The 21,395-nt window shown below is 41.0% G+C and overlaps 1 protein-coding gene across 7 annotated transcripts in view; it reads right to left on the bottom strand.

Moving 5' to 3' along the window:
• Positions 1-541: 541 nt before the first annotated feature.
• Positions 542-21,395, bottom strand: part of actn1 (actinin, alpha 1) — a 56,704-nt gene continuing 35,850 nt past the window's right edge. For 2 of the 7 annotated variants that reach the window (XM_084914554.1, XM_084914559.1), the window contains exons 6-22: positions 18,918-18,996; positions 18,546-18,627; positions 16,431-16,516; positions 12,979-13,071; positions 11,739-11,969; positions 10,762-10,909; positions 10,491-10,641; positions 10,067-10,175; positions 9,536-9,676; positions 7,636-7,818; positions 6,690-6,824; positions 5,996-6,175; positions 4,377-4,523; positions 2,265-2,345; positions 1,886-1,951; positions 1,437-1,595; positions 542-1,139 (exon numbers count right to left, since the gene is read on the bottom strand). In XM_084914554.1, coding sequence (XP_084770680.1) covers positions 981-1,139; positions 1,437-1,595; positions 1,886-1,951; positions 2,265-2,345; positions 4,377-4,523; positions 5,996-6,175; positions 6,690-6,824; positions 7,636-7,818; positions 9,536-9,676; positions 10,067-10,175; positions 10,491-10,641; positions 10,762-10,909; positions 11,739-11,969; positions 12,979-13,071; positions 16,431-16,516; positions 18,546-18,627; positions 18,918-18,996 — 2,230 coding nt within the window. In that variant the 3' untranslated portion in view covers positions 542-980. Of the gene's footprint in view, positions 1,140-1,436; positions 1,952-2,264; positions 2,346-4,376; positions 4,524-5,995; positions 6,176-6,689; positions 6,825-7,635; positions 7,819-9,535; positions 9,677-10,066; positions 10,176-10,490; positions 10,642-10,761; positions 10,910-11,738; positions 11,970-12,978; positions 13,072-16,430; positions 16,517-17,715; positions 17,802-18,545; positions 18,628-18,917; positions 18,997-21,395 lie in introns of those variants that run through there. The other 5 variants (XM_084914555.1, XM_084914556.1, XM_084914557.1 and 2 more) reach the window with 5 other exon arrangements.

Genomic DNA, 21,395 nt, shown 5'->3' with positions numbered 1-21,395 from the left:
AAGCTGCCTCTGGCTCTTTTCCGGTGTGCTCTCTTTTTTCCCCACTTTTTTTCCCCCATTTTTCTAATTTGTGACATCGAGAATAATTTTAATGATCATTTTATGTACATCTATGGTAATTAAACTGGCTGCTATATGGGGCTTTTCTACTCTACTTGAGCAATCAAAGCTCTGTGTAAAAAATGTCTCATTCACCCATTCATTCGAGCACTATTTCTAGTTTCTGTGTAACATTCACATACATTCATAATCTGATGGATGCATCAGAGAGCAACCTGGTGTTCAGTGTTTTTCTCAAGGGTACATTGGCATGCAGACTGGAGCAGCCAGGAATACACCAACCTTCCGATGAGTAGATGGCCTAAAATGTCTATATATACACATATACTGGCTACCAGCTTTTCTTTGGATTTTAGGAGTCATACAGGTAGTTTAAAGATGTAAGAAAATATACTACAGGCACAAACTCCCCACTTAACCCTCTTTGGAGAAAAAAAATGCCACTGATGATTCCTGGAGCAAACAAAATTAGAAGAGAAAGTATAGCATTTTTTTCTTTATTACAATTGTTGTCTCTTATTTTCAATCAGGTGAAGAAAAATACCTTTTTTGTTCAGTATAATAAAATATGTTAACTTTATTCATTTCATGAAGAAAAACAATGACAACAAGAAAATAAAAACAGAAAAAATATTTTTGTCTCTCCCTCTTTGTAAACCTGGAGAGCTGCTGCATTGCGTGGGAAGCAAATACAACGGAGACAGAGTGTGAGGGAGCGGTGGAGAGGCTGGACAGGTGGAGGGGGAGAAAAGCAGGAGGAGACATAGGATAATGACAAAAAGATAAGGCCAGAGACATACAAAAAAAAAAAAAAAAAAAAAAAAAAAAAAGGAACAGGAGGGTGGTGACTGGGCATTTCGGAGGACGTGGCGGTTGATTAGAGTAGGCTGGTGGTCCCGCGCCAGGACGACTGACAGTGTTCAGAGGTCGCTCTCTCCATACAGGGCGGTGGAGAACGACATGTAGTCGAGGGCTCCGGGGACACCGTCGGGGCCAGTGTACGGGGCCATGCGAGCGATGCAGTACTCGGCCTGGTCTGGAGGCAGCTCCCTGCGGAGCTCATCAGCTAGGATGTAATTCTAAACAGGCATAACAAAAACAAACAAGAGATGTTACAAAATTAGACAAACATAAGCTAATAGAAAAAGCCAGGAAACCAAACGATGATGGTCAAAAGCGCTGCAGAGCTGAGATGTATTGCAGATATTGCTGATAATCTCCTGTGTACTTATGGTAGTCATGCCATTCATTGTTAGCTCTCAGTTATTAACTATGACCACTTTAAGTGCAATTCTAAAGGATTAAGCTTCAGAATTATCTATGTTTAATTTTTACCAATATATATAGGCTGTGTGTTGTTTAATATAATACTTTACCTTATCCCCTGCCAGAACTTTGAAGGAGGCCATGACTTGGTCGGCAGTGTCTGTGTCGGCTGTTTCGCGGGACATAAAGTCGATGAATGCCTGGAAGGTGACGAGGCCCATTCTGTTGGGATCCACTATGCTCATGATGCGGGAGAACTCGTTTTCACCCTGTGGTAACAGAGAGGATGTATGAGAGACGATGCACAAAGCACAGCAAATGACTGACACCCTGCATGCAGTGATATATTTGTCCTACTGTTAATGTGCATGTAATAAACAAGCAAATTTTAAGCAGTTCAGAATAAATTGAATTGCACTTAAAAAAATTATACAAGTCCAAAATAACATCAACAGCACAGTATTTGATCATATTTAAGGTTAAAAAAAAATCTCATTACCGCTTCTCGTTACTAACACATAAACAAATGGTCATACTTGAAAACTGCACATGGCTTTACCAGGTTGTAACCCATGGAGATAAGGCAGGTTTTGAAGTCTTCAGGGTCCATGATTCCTGTTCTCTTCTATAAGATGTCAGCGAGGGAAAAACAAAACCAGGTGGAAAAGAGAGAAACAGAGAAGGAGGGGCAGGGATAGCCATGTGAAGCATTAAAGGTTAAAAAAAGAGTAGAATTAAGGAAGAAATCCACACAATCCGTGATGTGGATGTTGCAAGGTGAGGGGGAAACCACAGAGGGACATGTAGAGAGGAGGAAGAAAAGCAAGAATAGAATAGAAGGGGAGGGATTGAAGTATAAGGGGGAAAAAGCCAAAGAAAAACAAAAAAAAGAAACCAGTTAAACCTCTCACCGCAAGGGCGTGGCTACAATTAAGTACCTGTGCATCGTTGGCGATATCGAAGCCCAGGCTGATCAGGCAGGCCTTGAACTCCTCCGCGCCCAGAGTGCCCGAGTGGTCCTGGGGTGTGGGAGGCCAGTGCCAGGCGAGGCGTCGGGGCCACAGGCCATGCAGCAACACATACAGGGGTGTCAGTGGTGGTGAGGTGAGGGAGTGGTGGTGGAAGGGGGCAGGACAGGTGAGGTGGTGTTGGTGGGGAAGGAGTAGAAGTTGGTGGGGGGAGGGGGTAGTGCACCATGCACGGTGGGGGCAAAAAGAGGTGAGGGGGTGAAGAGGGCCATGCACAAGAGATAGAAAACAGAGAACACAGTGCATATTCATTAGGATCTGGCAGGTGAACACACGGTGGCAGCAGTGCTGCCATGCTTGGCGAGGCATTCAGAGGCGTTAATGTGCAGTGTGGCAGGCAGACTACAGGACCTTGTGGAGAGGTTATCGATATCATTGATGGCACATGTACTTAGCAACACAATGATTATCCTTCTTAGAAGCAGAGCTTTCTTTTTACAGCAAAACACTGGAGTGAGCACGTCATAAAACACTTCTCACAATCAGAAGTCTTTTTTTTTTTAAATCACAAAATCAGATGGTTTAAGAGCGTCAGTTTGGGTTTCGAAAACAAACATTTTCAGTTTAATATGAGAGAAGATGAAGTAAACCTCAACTATTCCCATTTGAGAAGCTGTAACCACCATCATTATTCAGTTATTTTTTTCAGTATTGGCTAATCTGGCTTAATATCTGGCTAATCAAGCAATGTCAGAAAAGCTGTTCATTAAACATGAACAAAGATAACCTTCAGAGAAAGATGTGAATCCTGAGACAACCAGGAAATACGTTTTGCTTTTATCCTCAGTAGAATTTAAAAAGCAGATAATTGCAGCACTTTAGGTCCCCATCACATCTACCAACTCATGTTTAGCTGAAAGCTCAGCTAAACATGTGTAAACCAAAGCAGGACGAGGTCTACATTTGTGCTCCTGTGGACTCTGATTATTGAGCTCAGGTAGTGATTAACAATAGGATGGCTCCGGATGAAGGCATGAACTTATGGTAATGTGCGGGGGTGGTGTGGTGGAGATAAATAAAATCTCATCCATAATTGATGCTGCTCCTGACATGTCTGCGCCAGTGTAAACACTAAGCTCTGGAGATAGGAGAAGGAGCTTTACAGAGGCAGCTATGGAAAGGAAAGCCTGTAATGTGAACTTTAATATTCCTCTTCTGTTCCATCTTAATTTCACGTATCACAAAAGCATCCAGCTGAGCCTTGAGGCTCATTCTGCCAGACTACCACTTTTCCAAAAATGTCTGAAAGCTTTTAAAGATGAATGTTGCGTCACTGAACTGTAAGTCTCTTTTCAACCCAGCCATAACCCTTGGGTGCACCCTTACGCGTTCCACAAACAACTCTACTCTACACACTCATTTTCTTCAAGTTTCTGGTTAAAGGATCGCTGTTAGCCACACGTCGGGCAGCATGACAGGATAAAAAAAATTATCTCAAACCGGTTAGGTTATACAGCCTCACCTCATCTTCTTTGCTTTGCTGGTGATGTCTGAATATACAGAAAAATGAGTGACTCCACATGCCACAGTGTTACTTAAATCTGCAGAAGAATAGTTTGACATTTCGGGAAAATGCATTGTCTAATAGTAGAGGCAGTACATGGTTAGGCTAGAGCTCATAAAGCTCACAAAAGGGCACCTCAGAGTTTTTCCTGCATAGAGGAATTTTTGGCACATCCCAAAGAGGTTTGAGGTTGTTGCTATTGGTGTGTGTATGTGTAGAAACCCCAAAGACCTGGCCAGGAAACAGTCTGAGTTAATACCCTTGTCAAACTGTGCAACTTGCACTTTGAAACCTTTTCATCTCATTTGCTGAATGCAAATGAGGTACAGCATGCTAATTAACCAGCTAGTGTCCGATGTCGATTATCAGACAAACATGAGAGGTGCATCAAATTTGTTAGTGAAGGAACCTAAAAGCATATTTCCCAAATGTCAAAATAGTCACAAGTTTAAAACAAACTAAAGCTGTCTGCAAATGTCCGGACCTCTCCAGTGTGTCTGCACAGTGCGAGTACTGACCCTGTCGAAGTGGTTGAAGGAAGCCCGGAACTCGTTAAGCTGCTCCTGGCTGATGCCCTTGGCGTCTCGTGTCAAGATCTGGTTCTCGATTTCGTTGATGGTACGAGCGATGGTGGTGAGCAGCTGCTCCCAGCCCACACGGATGTGCTGGAGGGGAGAGAAAGATGAAGACAAAGGAAGTGTTAAGGTGGGCTAAAGAAGAGTTTCAGAGGGACTGGTTTTAGCTGAGCTTTAGCCGAGGTGGTTTGTAGATTGTTTTATGTCCTGTGTAAAGAGAAGAGGAAAATTGCAGCTCAGTACAAGGCAGATGTGTCAGATATAGACTGTAAATTGAACTTTTGAAGAATAAAATGTTAGAACAACTATCTGAATGCTTTGATAATGCACATTCTATTATTTGTCTGCCCTTTTGCTCTAACAGGTACAAAGATTACAGTGAAAAATGATGGCTGTCTATCAACCGCACTCCAGACTGAGTACAATTCACTCAGCTGTGTATAAAACAGCATCCTCCAAACTATGTTCATGTCAACAAAGCCCATAAAAACAGCAAAACCATGTTTAAACCATCTATCAGCACTGATTTTACAGCGTGTGGTATTCAGGGTTCAAATCCATTAGATTCTGCTCAAATATGTGCAACTAGAAAATGGTCAAAACACAAACAAATATGCAAAATAGTTTACTAAACCAGCCGAGCATGGCAAACATTGCAACAGGAGCCAATATTCTACTTGCTGGGGACTAGTTTCAACTGCAGATCAGTGCGTGTAAGGCAGGGGTGTCAAACTCCCGTCCTCGAGGGTCAGCATCCTGCTTGTTTTTGAGATATCCTTGCCCTACCTGCAGCTGATTACCTGGATCAGGTGTGCTTTGCCAATAAGAAGCTACAAGGGCAGGTTAGTTGGAAAACAAGCAGGAGAGCGGTCCTCGAGGCCTGGAGTTCGACACCTGTGGTGTATGGAGAGGACTGTATATACGGGACTGACCCTTAAACAAAGGGCGACATCACGGCTAACAGATGTGTTTCTTCTCTAATTTTTGGACAACAGTAGAGCTCGCTGGCACAGAAATACACCAGTGAGCTTTTAGTGAATTTATTGCTGGTTTTAATATTTTCATGTAATTTGTTGTGTGAGACAACAAGAAAGTAGATTAAGAAGAGATCTACTCTCATAAGAAAAAAGAATGTCCTTCATTTACTAAAAAACAGTAGACGAGGTGCTTTTGTTGCTTCCCAGTAGCTGATTCTGGACAGATGCCTACATAAAAGTTTGGAAAATATGTCTGTAATTATGCAGCCAAAATACAAATTAGTTTGGCTTGTAAAAGCTATTCTTGGCGGGGATAGTTCCCCAAAACTTGGCTCATGAGCCAGAAAGTTGATACTGTACACTGAAGACCAGATGGTAAACCGCCAAAAGTTCCATATTCTTAAAGGCCTTCTTGTGGGCATGTAAACATACCGCCATCTATTGTTCTGTAGTGTTTGGAAACCAAGAAAACCAAAGTATTCACAGGACACAGCCAAGTCAGACAGACGAGTCAAAAAGCCGGAGTGAGAAGTGAAATTAGGAACAGTAATGTGAATATTTGTTGGTGCCAGAAGAAATGTTTACCTCCATGGTGTAGTTGGTGTGCTTGTTGTCAAAGATGAGAGCTTCCTGAATGAGCTGGTGGTCTCCCTCCAGCTGGTCAATCTTTGGCTTGTAGTTGACGATGCTTTTCTCGTACTGGCGGAGGTGCGTCAGCTGGTCCTCCAGGGTGCCGTGCATCTCGATTGAGATGCGGCCAATTTCCTGTGTAAGCACACAGAGAAGGTTATGACACCTTTTAATGAGAACAATGAGTCACAGCGGAGAGGACATGCATACATGAATCCATTCAAGAATAGTCAAAAATCAAATACCACAGCCTGGCTTTGAAGCTTTTCGTTCATCAATTATTTTCTTTTTAAAGGGCAGCATCTCTGCTATTTTACTGAATATAACATATGTCACCATTATGTAAGTACCACCTGGATCAAGCTTTCAAGAACATAAAAATGTCTCCTTTATATAAGGCTATAGTAGCTCCCACATTTCAAAGTGTTATCAAATAATATTTTAACACCAAATAAGAGCAACTATCAAAAAGCCAAAACTAAAGTCTTATATATTTTATCATTATTTAATATGAAATTGAATATGAAATTCTGTGACAGGAAAAAAAAACTAATAACCTCTAGTTCAGACCTAAAGACCAAACCATCACTCTGGCCTCATTCTCAACTTATAACGTGCTCCTCCGACTGCGGTTTCTGCTCACACTGACCTCCATCTTGGTTTGGATCCAAGGCCCGATGACATTGGCCTGGTTGGCAAACTGTCTGCGCAGACGCTCGTTGTTCTGCTGCCGGGCGTGCTCTTCAATCAAAGCCTGGTCGCGCTGCGGCACCAGCTGCCTGACCTACAGCAGCCGGGAGATTGATGGAAACACCCAAGTGCGTTAATACTGACTCGTGTGGCTATAATAAAGATGGGAACAACGCAACCTGAATGGAGAAACTCTTCCCCCCCATTTAAAAAAAAAAAAAAAAAAAAAGATCTTCTCTCAGCACTTCACTCTTTTCATAACACAAGTTCTTATTCCCTTACTGAATATAAAAATAAATCTCTTATGCCACTAAAGCTTACCAAAGCACGAATTTGCTTTGACTGGAGCTGCCATACTCATTTTACATTACTTTAAAGAGCTCACATTTTCTTTGTTGTCTCTTTTGTTGCCTGCCTTTTTCTCCCCGTCTTTTGTTCTAAATTTAATTATCTCTGAATTATTATGCAGAATTGTAGGCAATAAAATGTGGGTTTGTATTCTGACTGATTAAATATTAAAAAGTAATAAAAACCAACATGACACAAAACAAGCTTTTCTTTCCCTGATGTTTTTCTCTTTACCAACTCTTCTTCCAAGACCTCTATTATTTACTATGTTATGCCTCATCCAAAGTTTTTGTCGTGTACATTTTTGCTTTTATTTCCTTCACAGGTTTTCTTTCTTTCTTTCGTTCGTTCGTTCGTTCGATGTATGGACAGTCCAGATCACTTAAAAATCTGGATTAAGAAGGGAATGGATAACTGAAAGGGGAAAAAAATGCACTAGACCCCAAATTTTCACTCATCATGCACAGAAAAAAAAAGGAAAAAAAACCCCACACATGAAAACGCCAACAAATGAAAACAAAAAACATAATATTTTATATGTTTATTGATTATGTTACCTTGTCCCATTTGGCATTAATCTCCTGTGGGTTGATGGTAGTATAGGGGTTGGTGCCGGCAATATTCACGTGATAGGTCTGCACAATTTTGGCAATCTCATTGTGAATTCCCAGGATGGCCAAGCGCTCTTTGTCAGCCTCTGGTAGCGTGGCTTTGAACTGCTCGTGGGCTGTGCTTAATCCCTGAGACACAAAATGTAGACAAACAATTAGGACGACTAGCCTTTTTTGTGAATTATGAAATATAAAAAAATTAGAGTTTGAATTTTTTTGCCTAAAAACTGTAGTGATATGAAACTTATATAACGAAAGTTTTATTTAAAAAAGAAGCAGCCAAAACAAAACACATGTAATATAAGCTTCCTCAGTCTGATGAAGTGTTGATTCAAACAACTGCATTTTCATTTTTGTTCTCTTGATTGATTCATTAGTTAAGACAAACTTGCTTAGGTCTGCTTGCATCTGCTTTTATGGTTTTATACCAGAATCTGACAAAGTCAAAATTTGATATTGTGTTTAATTGCATTCCTGCTGTGAGTGAGATGAGAAGATCCATGTCTGTGTGTCTGTGTCAAATCTGTTTGATAGATTTTTCAGATTTAAGTCTGAAGCCCATCAGAAGAGAACAACATCCACCTGCTGAGAGTTTTTAATTTAAAAAATTCAGTTTTAAAGAGGCCCCAGACAGTGCTTTATTTTATGAAAGCTTTCTGTTACAGCCATCCTGCCACTGGGCTGGAATTCTCCTCTGTTAGATCAAACATGATTTGTGGCAAAGAGGAAGTACCTCACACAATAGTGCAAACAAACCTGGAAGTGCTTAACTGTTAACAATAGGCTCCCCAATTTCAGTGCTAAGCAGCTATAGAGAGAAATTCAAAACAAACAGTCAGCTCATGTTATCACTGCTTAATCATTAAGTAGCAAAAACACCCTGCCTGTTGTCCAGTTCATAATTTTCATATGATCTTAGAATACTCCTGGAGTCATTTGACCTTAAAATTAAATTAAATTCAGTTTTATTTATATTGTGCCAAATGACAACAGCAGTCACCTCAGGACCCTGAAATATTACAGAGAAAACTCCAACAATCAGATCAAGCACTTGGTGACAGCGGGAAAGAAAAATTCCCTTTTTAACGAGAAGAACCCTCTGGCAGATCCAGGCTTAGGAAGGGCAGCAATCTGCTACAGCTGGTTGGGGGTGAGGACAAAAGAGAGCCCATTCCTGTTGAACTCTGCTGTTGCTTCCTTCCCTGTTCTAGCCCACAGATCAAAGGCTCTGAATACTGAATGGAACTGAAATTAATGGAATTTGTTTTTTGTGTGACAAGTCGTTAAATATTTAGATAATGGTAAATCGTACACCAAAACTTTACAGAAGCACACTTTGCACAATTGAGCCGGTCATTTTAGAGTTTGAATGATCTTTCTAAAACAGACGGTGTTGGACTAGCTAGGAGCAAAAGTTTTGGAGAATTTGTTTCCATATAATAATGTAGTCATGAAATAAAACCATAAATCTTAGCATATTTATGATTTTAGTAGTCTCACATCATAAGAAGTACTCAGCAAAATGTAAAGTAACAACCATTATGACTTATCCAAAGCATCTATTTAGTATACTGAAGATATGTCAACTTGGTCATATGTTCATTTATTACCATTATGTACCACTAGAAGGTGCAATACGCTGTTAAGGTAGCAGGCAATATGTTGCTTCTTCACATTAACTTGACATAGATGATAGCTGCTTAGCCAACGCTCATCAAGAAAGTAAAGAAGCACCAAACGAACAAATACCTGCGTTAACTTCGCAGCTACATAACCCCTGCTGTGTGTTTAAAGGCTGACAATTCTATTTATTCCCTAAAGTCGCATGTATTTTTCCCCATCTCACCTGGATCTCTTCAATGGTGTGGACAATAAATGTATCCTGCAGGTCCTCCATTGCGCCCTCCATCCAGTTGTTGAACGGAGCCGCTCTTTTGGCAAACTCAAGGTACAGCTGGTCGATGGTTTCAAGGAGCTTCTCTGTTCTCTGTTGAGCATTAAAAATGAGATAAACATAAATTTACAGGGTTTTTATTGACCTTCAAAGTTTATTTGGGTGAAATTCAAGAATTCGCGGAGGCTTATTTTTTTGCATGAGCATTCACAGAGCTCAGAGGGATTTGGGGGGTTATATCTTCACAAATAAAGTCTCTAAACTTGAAAGGCTTTTCAAGGCCAGCAGAAACTCTGAAATTGTCGTCACAGTTTCTCACTGTGAGGAAAAACTCTTTCATCTCTAAATTTTTGCCCTCACCAGCATAAAGAAGGACAGGGGGAATTTAAAACACTTTAAAGTGAGTTCTTTAAAGCGAGTCAGAAATGTGACTCTTTGCTAGGTTGTTTACTTTCGATTCCCTTTGGGCTTGTCCCATGTTACCTGCAGAGCCTCGCTGCGTTTCTGGGTCAGACCTCCCAGAGCGTCCCACTGGTCGCAGATCCGCTGGCAGCGAGCGTTAACACTGGGGGAGTCATAGTAGTCCAGCTCACTGGAGCACAAAAGAGACAGGAACACAAGTGGCTCGTTATCTGCAGCAGAGCAGCTTTAACTCACATTAATCATCTTTCATAGATAAGAATTTTGTTCCTGTTTGTCTGTCATCTTGATTTGTTGATTTTGTGTTTTATGTGGCGTGAAATGAGAATGAGCAGAATGTCCTAGTTGTAGGCTCAGCTCTTACTGTGCAAACAGGCAAGCTGTAAATGCACAGAGCCCTTAAATTATCCAACTCTACTTCATCCTTTTATTGATCCACAGAAGGTTCCTGAACAATTTACGATTTCCATCTGTTCACTTCTCTTACTTTAACTCCTGTGCAATGGCTGCAATCTGCTCCACGCGGTCCTGGTGTGCCGCCAGGTCACTCTCAAAGGCCTCGTGTTTTTTCAGCAAAGCCTTAATCTCTGACAGAGAGGCCGTCTCATAGTCCCGCTTCTGCAGCATGTCCTCTTTACCTTCAGGGGGAGACACAGAAAGTATATCATTAAAGCTAAAATATCTCCCACCTATACTTCTGCATTTTTACTTTACCTCAGCCACACAGCACTAAACACAGGAGCGCTCTGGTTCGTTACCTTCAGTCCAGGCTTCGTGGATGGCTGCTTTCTGCCTGAACTTCTCTGCCAGGTGGTCGAGTCTCTCCAGCCTGCGGATCTCGTTGAGGAGCCATTCTTCATAGCCTTTCTCTGCTCCTTCTAGATTTCCCCATGCATTGTTAATGTCCTGCATGAGGCAAAGGAGAAACAGTCTAAAACAGGCTGTGACTTCAACGGATGAAAATCTGAGCTATAAATCCAAGTAAACAAAACAGCTTTCATGTTCTGTGACTACATATATTATTTTACAAATACACACATCCACAACCTAGCATTACTTTACTTAAACCTCACATTTACTTTTATGGCTCACTGTCTTAAGTCTGTACTTAGCAACTGTATATATTCTACTTAAGGAGTGACGACTTATTCTGTTTAGATCAGTCCTCAACGTGGAGCTGAGACTGCTAAACCTTGAGTGTAAAATGTTAAGGTACTATTTGTTGCACTGTTTGAAAATGCTTAATGTTTTACATGCATTCAAATTGCTTGGAATTTGCATGTGCAAATGTTGAGCACCTTAATTACACAAAAATGGTTTTAGAAACTTGCCGTTTGAGCCATTTAGAAGTTCAAAAGCAGTTGTTACTTTTGTCTGGCTGTATTTGAGCTTTGATAAATGCTTTGCAGATGAGGCTTTATTGCCTTTTTCAGTTAATAATGAAAGCTTTAAGACTGAACCAAAAGGGAATTGAAAACAGTGAAGTTACAGTTGGTGGAATCTTATTCGATTTGTTCGTATACTACTTATTTCACAGTTATAATGGGAAAAATGCCTCCTGATGTTTTGAGACTTTACAAATTGTAAAATGTTTATGTAATTGTTGTCACGGCGTAATTATTCATATTATGTAATAGTAGAAAATGCAAAAATAGTTAGAGTAAAAAAAGTTACAATGTTTTCTGACATCTCAAACTTTTTCAAGTTTGTTCTTTCAGAAACTGCCCTGACTTACCGAGACCATCTTTCCCTCAGAGGGCATGAACGCAGGCCTGTTGCTGAGCCTCAGCTTGGTCTGCAGGGTGTTGAAATTGATCTCCAACTGGCACTTTTCCTGCACTTTGGGCGGCTTGTGGAGGCGGCGATAATCTCTGAAGTCCTCCAGTTTCTGCTGCATGGCCTGCATGGTGTTCTCCGGCATTCGGTTCTCCAGCCAGGGGATGGTGCGACGGATCCACTCCAGCAACTGGGGTGTTGTGTAATGCGTGGAAAAGTGTATGTATGTATGCGTGTGTGGTAAAGGATGAGATTATGAGGAGGCAGATGGAGGGAAAATGAGTTCATGGAAATGAATGGGGAAGAAGAACCATGCAAATCACAGAAAATGGAGCGTAATGATCGTCAGAGAGGAAGAAGATGAGATGTGTTGGATGTGATTGACATGTGAAGAAAGAATATAAGGTGAGATAATTAGTTGACTAGTTACGTTTTACTAACTGATTGCAACGAAATGTATGTTTTGTGTCTTTTTGTATGTTTTCTCTCATTTTCTTTACCATTATCCATAACACAGCATCAGATATACACAAATATTTTTGTATTGAAAGTTCACTTAAATTAACCTGACTTTACAACAGGAATGCACCAAAAATAAGTCTTTTTAAAATAGTTTTTAATAAACAGTTAACTTCTAAAAATCCACTGATTTTTTTCAAGGAATTGTTCATCATTTGGGGAAATAGACATACTTTCTTTTGTCATGAGAGATAAAAGTCTCAGCTTCAGTGGCATAAAGTGCTAGCCTGAACCTGCCCAACGGTACTGTGGTAGGTAAATACGTAAGGATAGAATTAAATAAACACGGAAAGTTCATATCTGTTTGTTTAATCTGTGACAATGTACATAACTGTGAGGTAACTCTATAATGTTATCATGCAGCATGTACTTTACCAACCTGGTCTAATTCTCTGCTACATCAAAAAACCTCATTTATAAGCAAATGGTATAAAATGAGAGAGAAAACAGACCGACTACCATAAAATCAGATTTTATCTGGTGCACTTCTATGTCTAAAACCTGTTTGTCTGGCCGCTGGTTATCTTGATCTGCCATGTTTATACCTGTTTAGAGCACAAACACCCCCAGGGGTAGGAGGTGAGGGAGTGGTGCAGTAAGGGTGAGGAAAACAGAAAGGGGGGGGGGGGGGGGAGAGAAGTTGCAGGGCAATTAAAGGATAAAAACTGGGGTGTGCTCACATCACTGGCCAGCTTCTCATAGTCCTCCATCAGCTGCTCATTCTCTTGGTTGACAGCCAGCACCTTGCAGATCCTGTTGGCCGCTGTCTCTGCCTAAATGGCGGGAGCGAGGGGGGGAAACAGAGTGAGACCCACAGCTGAGAGAGAGAGCAAATTTTGAGCCTTGGTGTTATGCAGCTATCTCTTATGTTCCTTGCATATCTAACTGGTGACTGTGCCACAGGTGATATATTTGATCTGACTGCATCCATCCATCCATACTGCCTACACAGAAGCACTCCAAGATTTCCCAAATGAGTCATTTTTAGGGAATAAAGCAATACATCAGCAACAGCTCTGCAGGGAAGTAAAATCAGGACAGTCATTGCATGTTACCATACCTATAATGTATAATGATGCCTGGACGTGTGTGCTGTACTGAGAACGTCAATGAAATGCCCCAAGATTAAATAGAGTCCAGCCTGTTTCCAGCAGGCATGACTCTAGAGAGCAACGGTGACAACTCAGAGAGCTGTAACAATGATGCATTAAACTGTACCTGCCATCAGGTGTAGGGGCAGCGTTCTCTCTGCAACACTATCTTTTTATAGCATAGCAGCAGCAAATAGTGTTATTTTAGCCTCTCAACCTACATAAAGAGAGCTCTGACTGGAGAAATGTAGAGTGAAGCCCAGTGGGGGGAACAGAGGGGCTCATCTCTGACATAACACCTCTCTCAGTCTTTAATACTGAATGCACAATGTATGAATAAGTCACTGTGACGATATGTAGTCGGGTAACCTGTTGTGTGTAAGATGAAAATGCTGTAAAGAGAAAAGAATTCTGAAAGAAAATACAAGCAGAAACTGAAGTGACATGCATAAAGTCTGGAAAATATGCAGCAGATTTTAGCTGAGAAATGCAGCACACCCAGACACAGTTTTTAGAATAAAACAAGAAACTCCATCTGCGACTGCAGCAAATCAAAACCATTGGCAATATACCTCTGAAGTGCTTGACAAGTAAATGTATTGATTGAAAAGGCAGCACAGCCTTGCAGCAGTGTCCTTTTAGAGAGTGCACAGACTCAGTAAGCTAAACCCGAGTCTCCCTCCTGCCCCATTTCATAGTTCACAGCCTGGCATCCCACACTGAGGACTGTTTCCAGCCTCTTTTGTTAAGAGATCACAGGGGAAACTTGGCTCGGTCAGAGACATGCTCCGGGGGTTCCACCAGGAGTTGCCTTAAAAGGAGAGCCATGATGTGCCGGTCGTGCTTCTGTGAGCAAATGTTTGCATGCTGGGCCTGTTTAATGAAAGGCTCGACAGCCAGGACCTCTTTCATGAATTACTTTGTTGTGACATCACAGCGACCAGAGGGAAAAATTATTAAGGTGAAAACCATCTTCCCATTTATCTGCGGTGCCACTGTGGACACTGCCCTATTTTGTGTCTCTTCTGTATGATCAGCAGAAGCCCCACAGACCTGCTGCTCAAACCTTCAGGTCAGAAGAAAGTCAACTCGAAGAGATTGTTTGTTTCAGACAGTGGAAAAACTAAGGGGGCGCACCAAGACTTGATATAACAAATATTTTTAATGGAACAATTAAAGGAAATTTTATCATAATAGGTCCCGCATTAAAACCTAGAGATCATAGTTCTTTGATTCTTTTCACATTCCTTTTTTGATTCAAGCCCTTAAACTTGCAATTACTAATTTTTTAGCCCCTTTGGGACAGCAGAAAAACTCATTAAACACCTCAAATTTCTACCAAATAACAGATTTTGAGCATGATCGCAATTTTCCCTCACATTCCCTCCTGTCTCTTTAGCAGCTAAAAATGAGTTCTTTTGTCTAGTGTGAAGTTTAACTGAGCTTTTCACTTTAAACATTTGACAACACTGACTGAGAAACAAAAGAAATAAACTGGCATGTCTGACAGCAAAATTAAGAGCTGAAAGAAGCTAAAACAAAGCACAGAAGAGCGACAAACTGATAAAATTCTGGGCACTCTCCTCGCCACACAGACTATGCGCTAATAAAAATGGACCATGTGATCCAATGTTAATAAAAACATTAATTATGGGGCCATAACTTAAAATTGGGCCTTAAAGAAGATGGAATATGTGTGTAACTACAAACTCCATCAAAGCTCAATGAAACCTCCACAATGAGAGAAATAACTAATAGTTTTTTATATTCATGTTCCATTGTCATGTAGCAAACAGGTGATACACACGTGTCTCCTTGCTGCCACCTTTTTTGAACAAGGGAGAAAAAGGAATAACAACATAATCATGTAGCACAGAATCTATTTTTGGATCAGAGACTGAATTGTAACCTGATTATCAGGAATTACACTTCCTTAAAAAACAATACTGTTATTTAACTTTGTTGAGTTAATGTGAGGATTTCCACGTGCAGAGCGTTCCAACATAGGAATGTCTAACTCATAGTGTTTATTGCTAAATATCTGCCCTAAAGGGTGAAATCTGAGGTGTTAAAGAGAGGAGGAGTAACTGTTCCTCCACCCATTGTTTCTGAAATCTACGCCAGAGCTGTAAAACTGTGTGCCAGCCAGCAGCAGTTTCCGGACTCCTGCTTCTCATGAGAGCTCCATTAAGAAGTGGATCCTAATAAAGATTTTAAGTACAGGAGACTTAGCGGATATCCTGCATGTGTGATAAGTCTCTATTACTCGCTGCGGAGATCTTTAGCGGATTTGGCATGTCTTTGGAATAATATATTCCACTGAGAGTGCAGGGACTAGTTGCAGGGGTGTACATTGTATCAGGGATCAATATACTGCTGAAAGAGAGGAGATAAGGAGGCTCTGAATAAGCCAAGTCTCCCAGTGGAGCTACCCACAATAAAAATGCATCAAGCGATAGCACTTCGAGGCACATAAACTCAATTTTCAGATAGCAATGATGTCAGCAATGCAAATATGTGTGTTTCTTGGATTGCTTAATGTTTTAATATGAAGTCAGAGCAACCAGATATCCCACTCCCACCTAGTCTATAATCAGGATTTGCTGTGCAGAGAGGAAGAACTCTGGGTGCCCTGCCTTTACTGCAGGACAGGAGAAAATGTTCTTTAGAAACTTATGGTATTGTAGTAGGAAACGTGACAAAACATAGACCCTGCTTTTAGCTCCATTTTTCATCTCCACAGACTCTTCCTGTTAGCTGCTGCATGCTCCATTATGTTAAATACGTAAACTCTTATTGTTTCCGTCTGAAGCTGGACCAATCATGTACAGTAAGGGTTTTTGAATATTCTTTGGACACTGTAAACATTGCTATGAGGGAGGCGTAAGTGAATGGAAACATGGAACTGTATAACCCAAACAATGAGCTAAAAAAATGCTAAAAAGCTTCAGAGAACTAAGACAAAAAATACTGCCAATCAGTACAGCAGGTATTTTGTGATATTTTTTTTTTTTTACTTTTTATTATGTTTTATTTCTCACCTTCTGTTTGCCTGAGAATGCGTGGTAATAACACGACACATAAGTCATGACGGCCTTCTCATCTGGCCTCAAGGTGCTAATGATATCTGCCAAGGGAACAGAGGAAAAGGAGAGAGGACAGGGAAGAGAAAAAGGCACCAGTGTAAAAGTGTGCAGAGACAAAAAAAGGCCAGCAGGGGGTGCAGTGACAAGTTATCTCTAGTTTACCTGCAGTTGGTCTTCAAGTTTGCTTGTTATTAGCGATTCTTAATTTTTCTCGTGAAAAGTGAGATGCTTGCCTTGATTCAAAGTGGGAGGTGGAAGCATGAAGTGAAAACACATTCATTTTATAAGGAGTAATGGTTTCTTGAGTGTTTTAACTTTTCATTTTGTTGCATTGAGAGCCAGCTGTATGTCATCCCACACCTTATCTATGATGCAATCCAGAGTCCAGCTGTAGTTTAACTTCTCTCAATGAGGCACACCACTCTCTCCACTTATAAACACAGACGTTTTTGGTGCACGTTGCTTAAACACAGCTGTGGTGAAGTGCTCTCTCCACTGCTGGGCCTCTTAGATGAACTTGGCTCTTATATAACTTCTGCCTCATGATGCTGCAGAGGTGCAGCACAGTCTCACATTTCCTGTTGTACTTCTATGTACGCTGTTGTCAAACTAACAGACAGGAATTCGTTATCCCACTGAGAAACTCCAAAGTAGCACTTCTTTCCTGTAAAGAAACAGGGAAATGGACTCCTGTGTGTAACCAGCTGCCACATATCCAGCCTCCTGCTTGACTACGAAGCACCAGTTTTAATTTTATTCATTCCTTCACTCTCAATTTAAGCTGTCACTCCGAGGGCTGAACATAATCGTCCAATTAAACAGTTACATATCCCCTTCTGTAATACACTTCAGGCTAATTTGTGTCAAGCCATTGCTGTTATCACAGCCAATCACCATCACTCTGATCAGATAAACGTCGCCACACTTCCCACTCTGCTTTTGCTCAGCACCATGAAACCCTAATGAGGGGTGGCTCTGCTAGCCTGCAGTGCCATTACAACAAGGTAGACTGGAGACACACTTGCACTCACTGCCTCTAAGAACAGCGTGTTTTTGTCCCATCATGCATTTGGTAGTGTGAACCATGCAGAAAGTAAAGAAGACGACCCCTGCAGGGGGCGTTGTGCACTGCAGAGAGAAGGATACTGTTAGGAGAAACACGTGGAGGTGGAAAAAAGGGAAAGAGGGGAGTGAGGCGAAGAGGAGAAGGAGGAGGAAGGAGACGCTGCATCCAGGATACCTTCTGAGCGCCTGAGAAGGCGTGGTAGAAGCTAGAGACGTAGGTCATGATTGCCTTCTCGTCCGGACGGGCAGTGCCCACAATGTCTGTGGGGAAGAGAGGACGTCAGGGAGGGGATGGAGGTTAGGGTTGAGTGGGAGGAGGTTGAGGTTGTTAAACACAGAACAGTTAAATGAAGAAACAGGAAACAAAACTCATCACATAAATAATATTTAGAACGAAAACAAAATCAGTGGTATGGACCAGATGCGCTTATGGGCTTTAGCTACATCTCTTAACAGAAAACCTCCAGTTTTCACATCTAAAAACTACTTGGTGAGCAAACCATACTTGAAGATACAGGATGACGTCAGTAAGGCTTAATTTATTTGTAGAGAAAGAACTGAATATTTACATTTAGTAGAAAATAGTCTCCCATTGTTTGCACAGCTGCACAAGTGAATGCTAAGGCCAAAATATACCCTCTCAGGAATCAGGATAACGCGCACTTGTTGAAAAGTTTGTCATTTAAAGTCAAAGCAGAATGTCATTAATAAAAAAAAAATCAACAAATAGACAGAAAAAGTGGTATTTTTTGCAGTCCTCCACTCTTTTCTGAAGGCACAGTAGCTCTCACAGCTGTAAACACTAAAGCAGTTAGAGTGGTTGAAACTTGAAATAAAGTGATGCAATATACAAAGATCGAGTTAAGGTGACACCGAGGTCTTCAAAGAGCTTTCAGATTTCTGAAGAGAACATCTGAGACAGCAGATTTTTGCTTTTAAACAAAGAGAGGCGAGAAATCTGCTCTTCGTGACGTCATTTTACAGTTTGACTCCCTGCCTGCTCACCTTCTGCGTCCAGCATCTTGGGGATGTCCAGGTACTTCTCTGCCACGTCGAAGGCTGTGTTCAGGTTGGTCATGGGGTCGTCCTGGCAACAGGAACAACCAGCAGATCATCAAGACTTTTACATTGCTTTTAACTGCACCATAGAAATAGTTAACATCATCATTGGAGATATAAGCATGGTAATTAAAGTTAGCTACAGGGGCTGGCAACCAGTACAGAAGGTACAGCTAGAGTTTCTCTTTAATTGGTCAGAAGACAATCATGTTACTTCCTTGTCTTATTTTCAGAGTTTATTTGAGGCATCTGAAACGCAGTGACTCCTGTCTACAGCTCCAGTTCGGGGTTTCCATTGCCTTTGAGCAGCACACTCACCTTGCGCAATTTTCCATAGTCAATGAGCTCTGGACGGTGTCGATGAATGAGCGCGCAGAACCCCAAACCATCTTTCCAGCTGAGAGAACGAGGCAGAGAAAGAGTGATCAGGAAAAATGGCAGGAATTTAACTTTAATCAAGACCATCCCCATCAGTCTGTCCTCCTTAATCAGCTCTGTGTCAACCCCGAATCATTCCAACACCACGTGCCATTTTACCGTTATCTTCTGCACCAAACGTGCTCAAACAATAGCTCTTAAGAAATTCAACGTTTTTTTTATCCTTTGCCATGAAATTTTCCTTTGTGCTTTTGTTACAGAATAAGAAATAAGACATACTAAGACGAGACAGATGTTCAACGTGTGTTCGGGACCCAAAGGAGACAAGAAGGTGGGGCTTTTGGTGCTTTTCAAAAGAGAAACTGTTTGAAACTCTGATATCTGTTGGAATTTGAGCGCCAGAGCCTGGAACACATTCAAAGAAAAAGATATTCCTGCTCAGACACTTTTGTACACTGAACAGACATGATATCTTGGTACTGGTTTTCTTTCATTTTCCAGAGCCATTGTCTTGGCAAGCGATCTCACTGCGACTCACTAACAGAGGTTACGTGGTTCGCTTTTTATTGTATGCAGAAACCAACTGGCTCTCTTCTGCATAAATACAATAGAATGCCAGGTTTTAGTGACTCATATAAAGTTATTTATAATTCATCTTCAGCATTTACTGCATTTTGTCATATTTAAACGATGCAGTACAACAATCTTCATGCAGATATTCTCTGCCTATGCTTTCCCTTTTGATGAGACTGGCAATAATGTTAACATTTGGCCATTTGATGATCAACATGTTATATGCACTAATATACTCCCATATCATCCAGATGCTGGTAATTCAACCATGTGTTCATAAGACACCAGATGGCCAGATCCTCTTTCACCCAGAGCATGGGGTGTCTATGGTTTTCAAAAGGAATTTCAAACTTTGATCACACATGCTTACACTCCACAGGTGTTTTTTGTGTTGTTTTATTTGGTTTTCTTTTGTTTTATTATATTTTGCCATTTTCACTGCCTTAAGGCACCGTTAACCTAAACAGGACTTTAATCCTCTGTGTTCAGCACATCAGGATTGTGTGTAATAAAATGTGCTTTATAAAGGAAACCGTCATTGCCTTCAACCTAAGTAAGCCTAAGCACAAAGAAGGCCTTTGTATACAAATAATTCTCAATCATTTAAAACTATCATGCACCGTGATGTAATCTGAAAAATAATTCCGTATCATATTACTGAGCTATTGTCAATTGTTTTGCTCTTATTTATATTTCACTACTTTTCCAGCCTTTCGTGTCTCCAATATGTGGAGAAAAGCCGACCATGTGGATATTTTGCGATTTTAAGATTAGATATTAGATTTTAAATGATTTCCAAGTCATTGCATCCTATTATTTTTGGATCCCAGGTTGTAAAATCCATACAAGGCATAGCAGCTAAATCTGATTTTGATCGTGATTTTGTTTCTCTGAAATATATTTTTAGCTTGGCCTTCTGTGGCTCATTGATTGGTGCCCTTGGTGCTGAAACCAGTCGGTCTAAATGCAGCACGATGAGATGGAGCCTCACAATATCATCAATCTGGGGAAGCTGGAGAAGGTTTATTAGTGCTTTCTGGCTCCAAACAACAAATTAGTGAGATGGGATGCTTAATGTATTATTCGCCATAAAAAAGTGCCTGCAACGCACAACAGGAGTTTTTACAAGGGTGCTCATTGCTTCTTATAACTGAAGCAGCAGTATGCGAGCGTTCAGAGAGAAAAAGCAAACTCTGTACTCTTTCCTCCTCTTCCATCTCAAAAGCCCTGCTATCATCTCTCACAGTGAGACCACATCAAAGATCGGGACTCTGCTCTGGCAATCCCATTCTCCTGAAATGACCTCATCTCCACCTTCTCATCTCAGCTTTCATCCACATCTGAGGATCACAGAGGTCTTCTTTCAATAATTCAACATACATGGAGGCATTCTGTGACATGGATCCAGGCCCAGCCAGGCCTGAAATAGGGATGCCTGGGTAGCATCCTCACTTGTATTTTCACATTCAGAACTTACAGCTAGTCGCTGTAATTTGATTAATTATTTGCATGCAACATGTCTATGGATAATTACTTCCACTTCCTGCGTTTCACAGTATACTTTACGAGGATGTCTACTGTCTGTTCCTGGTTAAGGGTGTGCACTCTGCTATTTCAAGTCTGATCTGTTCACTATCAACGCTGTCTGAGGCAACAGCTCTCATCTGCATTGAGTCTGAGCTATTTATGAAATTATGTGTTTGTGTAATTCGGGTGTTTTAAAAAATTAACTCCACATAAAGACCTCACTGAAACAGCCAAGCTGAAAACCACATTTTAACTGAAGCAGTGCCCTTTGCCGATATTTGGAGGGTAGAAGGATTCATGCATAAAAAGCTTACCAGT

The sequence above is a fragment of the Perissodus microlepis genome, chromosome 19, assembly GCF_051167445.1.
Source record: "Perissodus microlepis isolate ML-2025 ecotype Zambia chromosome 19, ASM5116744v1, whole genome shotgun sequence".
Taxonomy (NCBI): domain Eukaryota; kingdom Metazoa; phylum Chordata; class Actinopteri; order Cichliformes; family Cichlidae; genus Perissodus; species Perissodus microlepis.
Note: the sequence above shows the minus strand (reverse complement) of the source record. Positions and strands in the feature narration are given on the sequence as shown.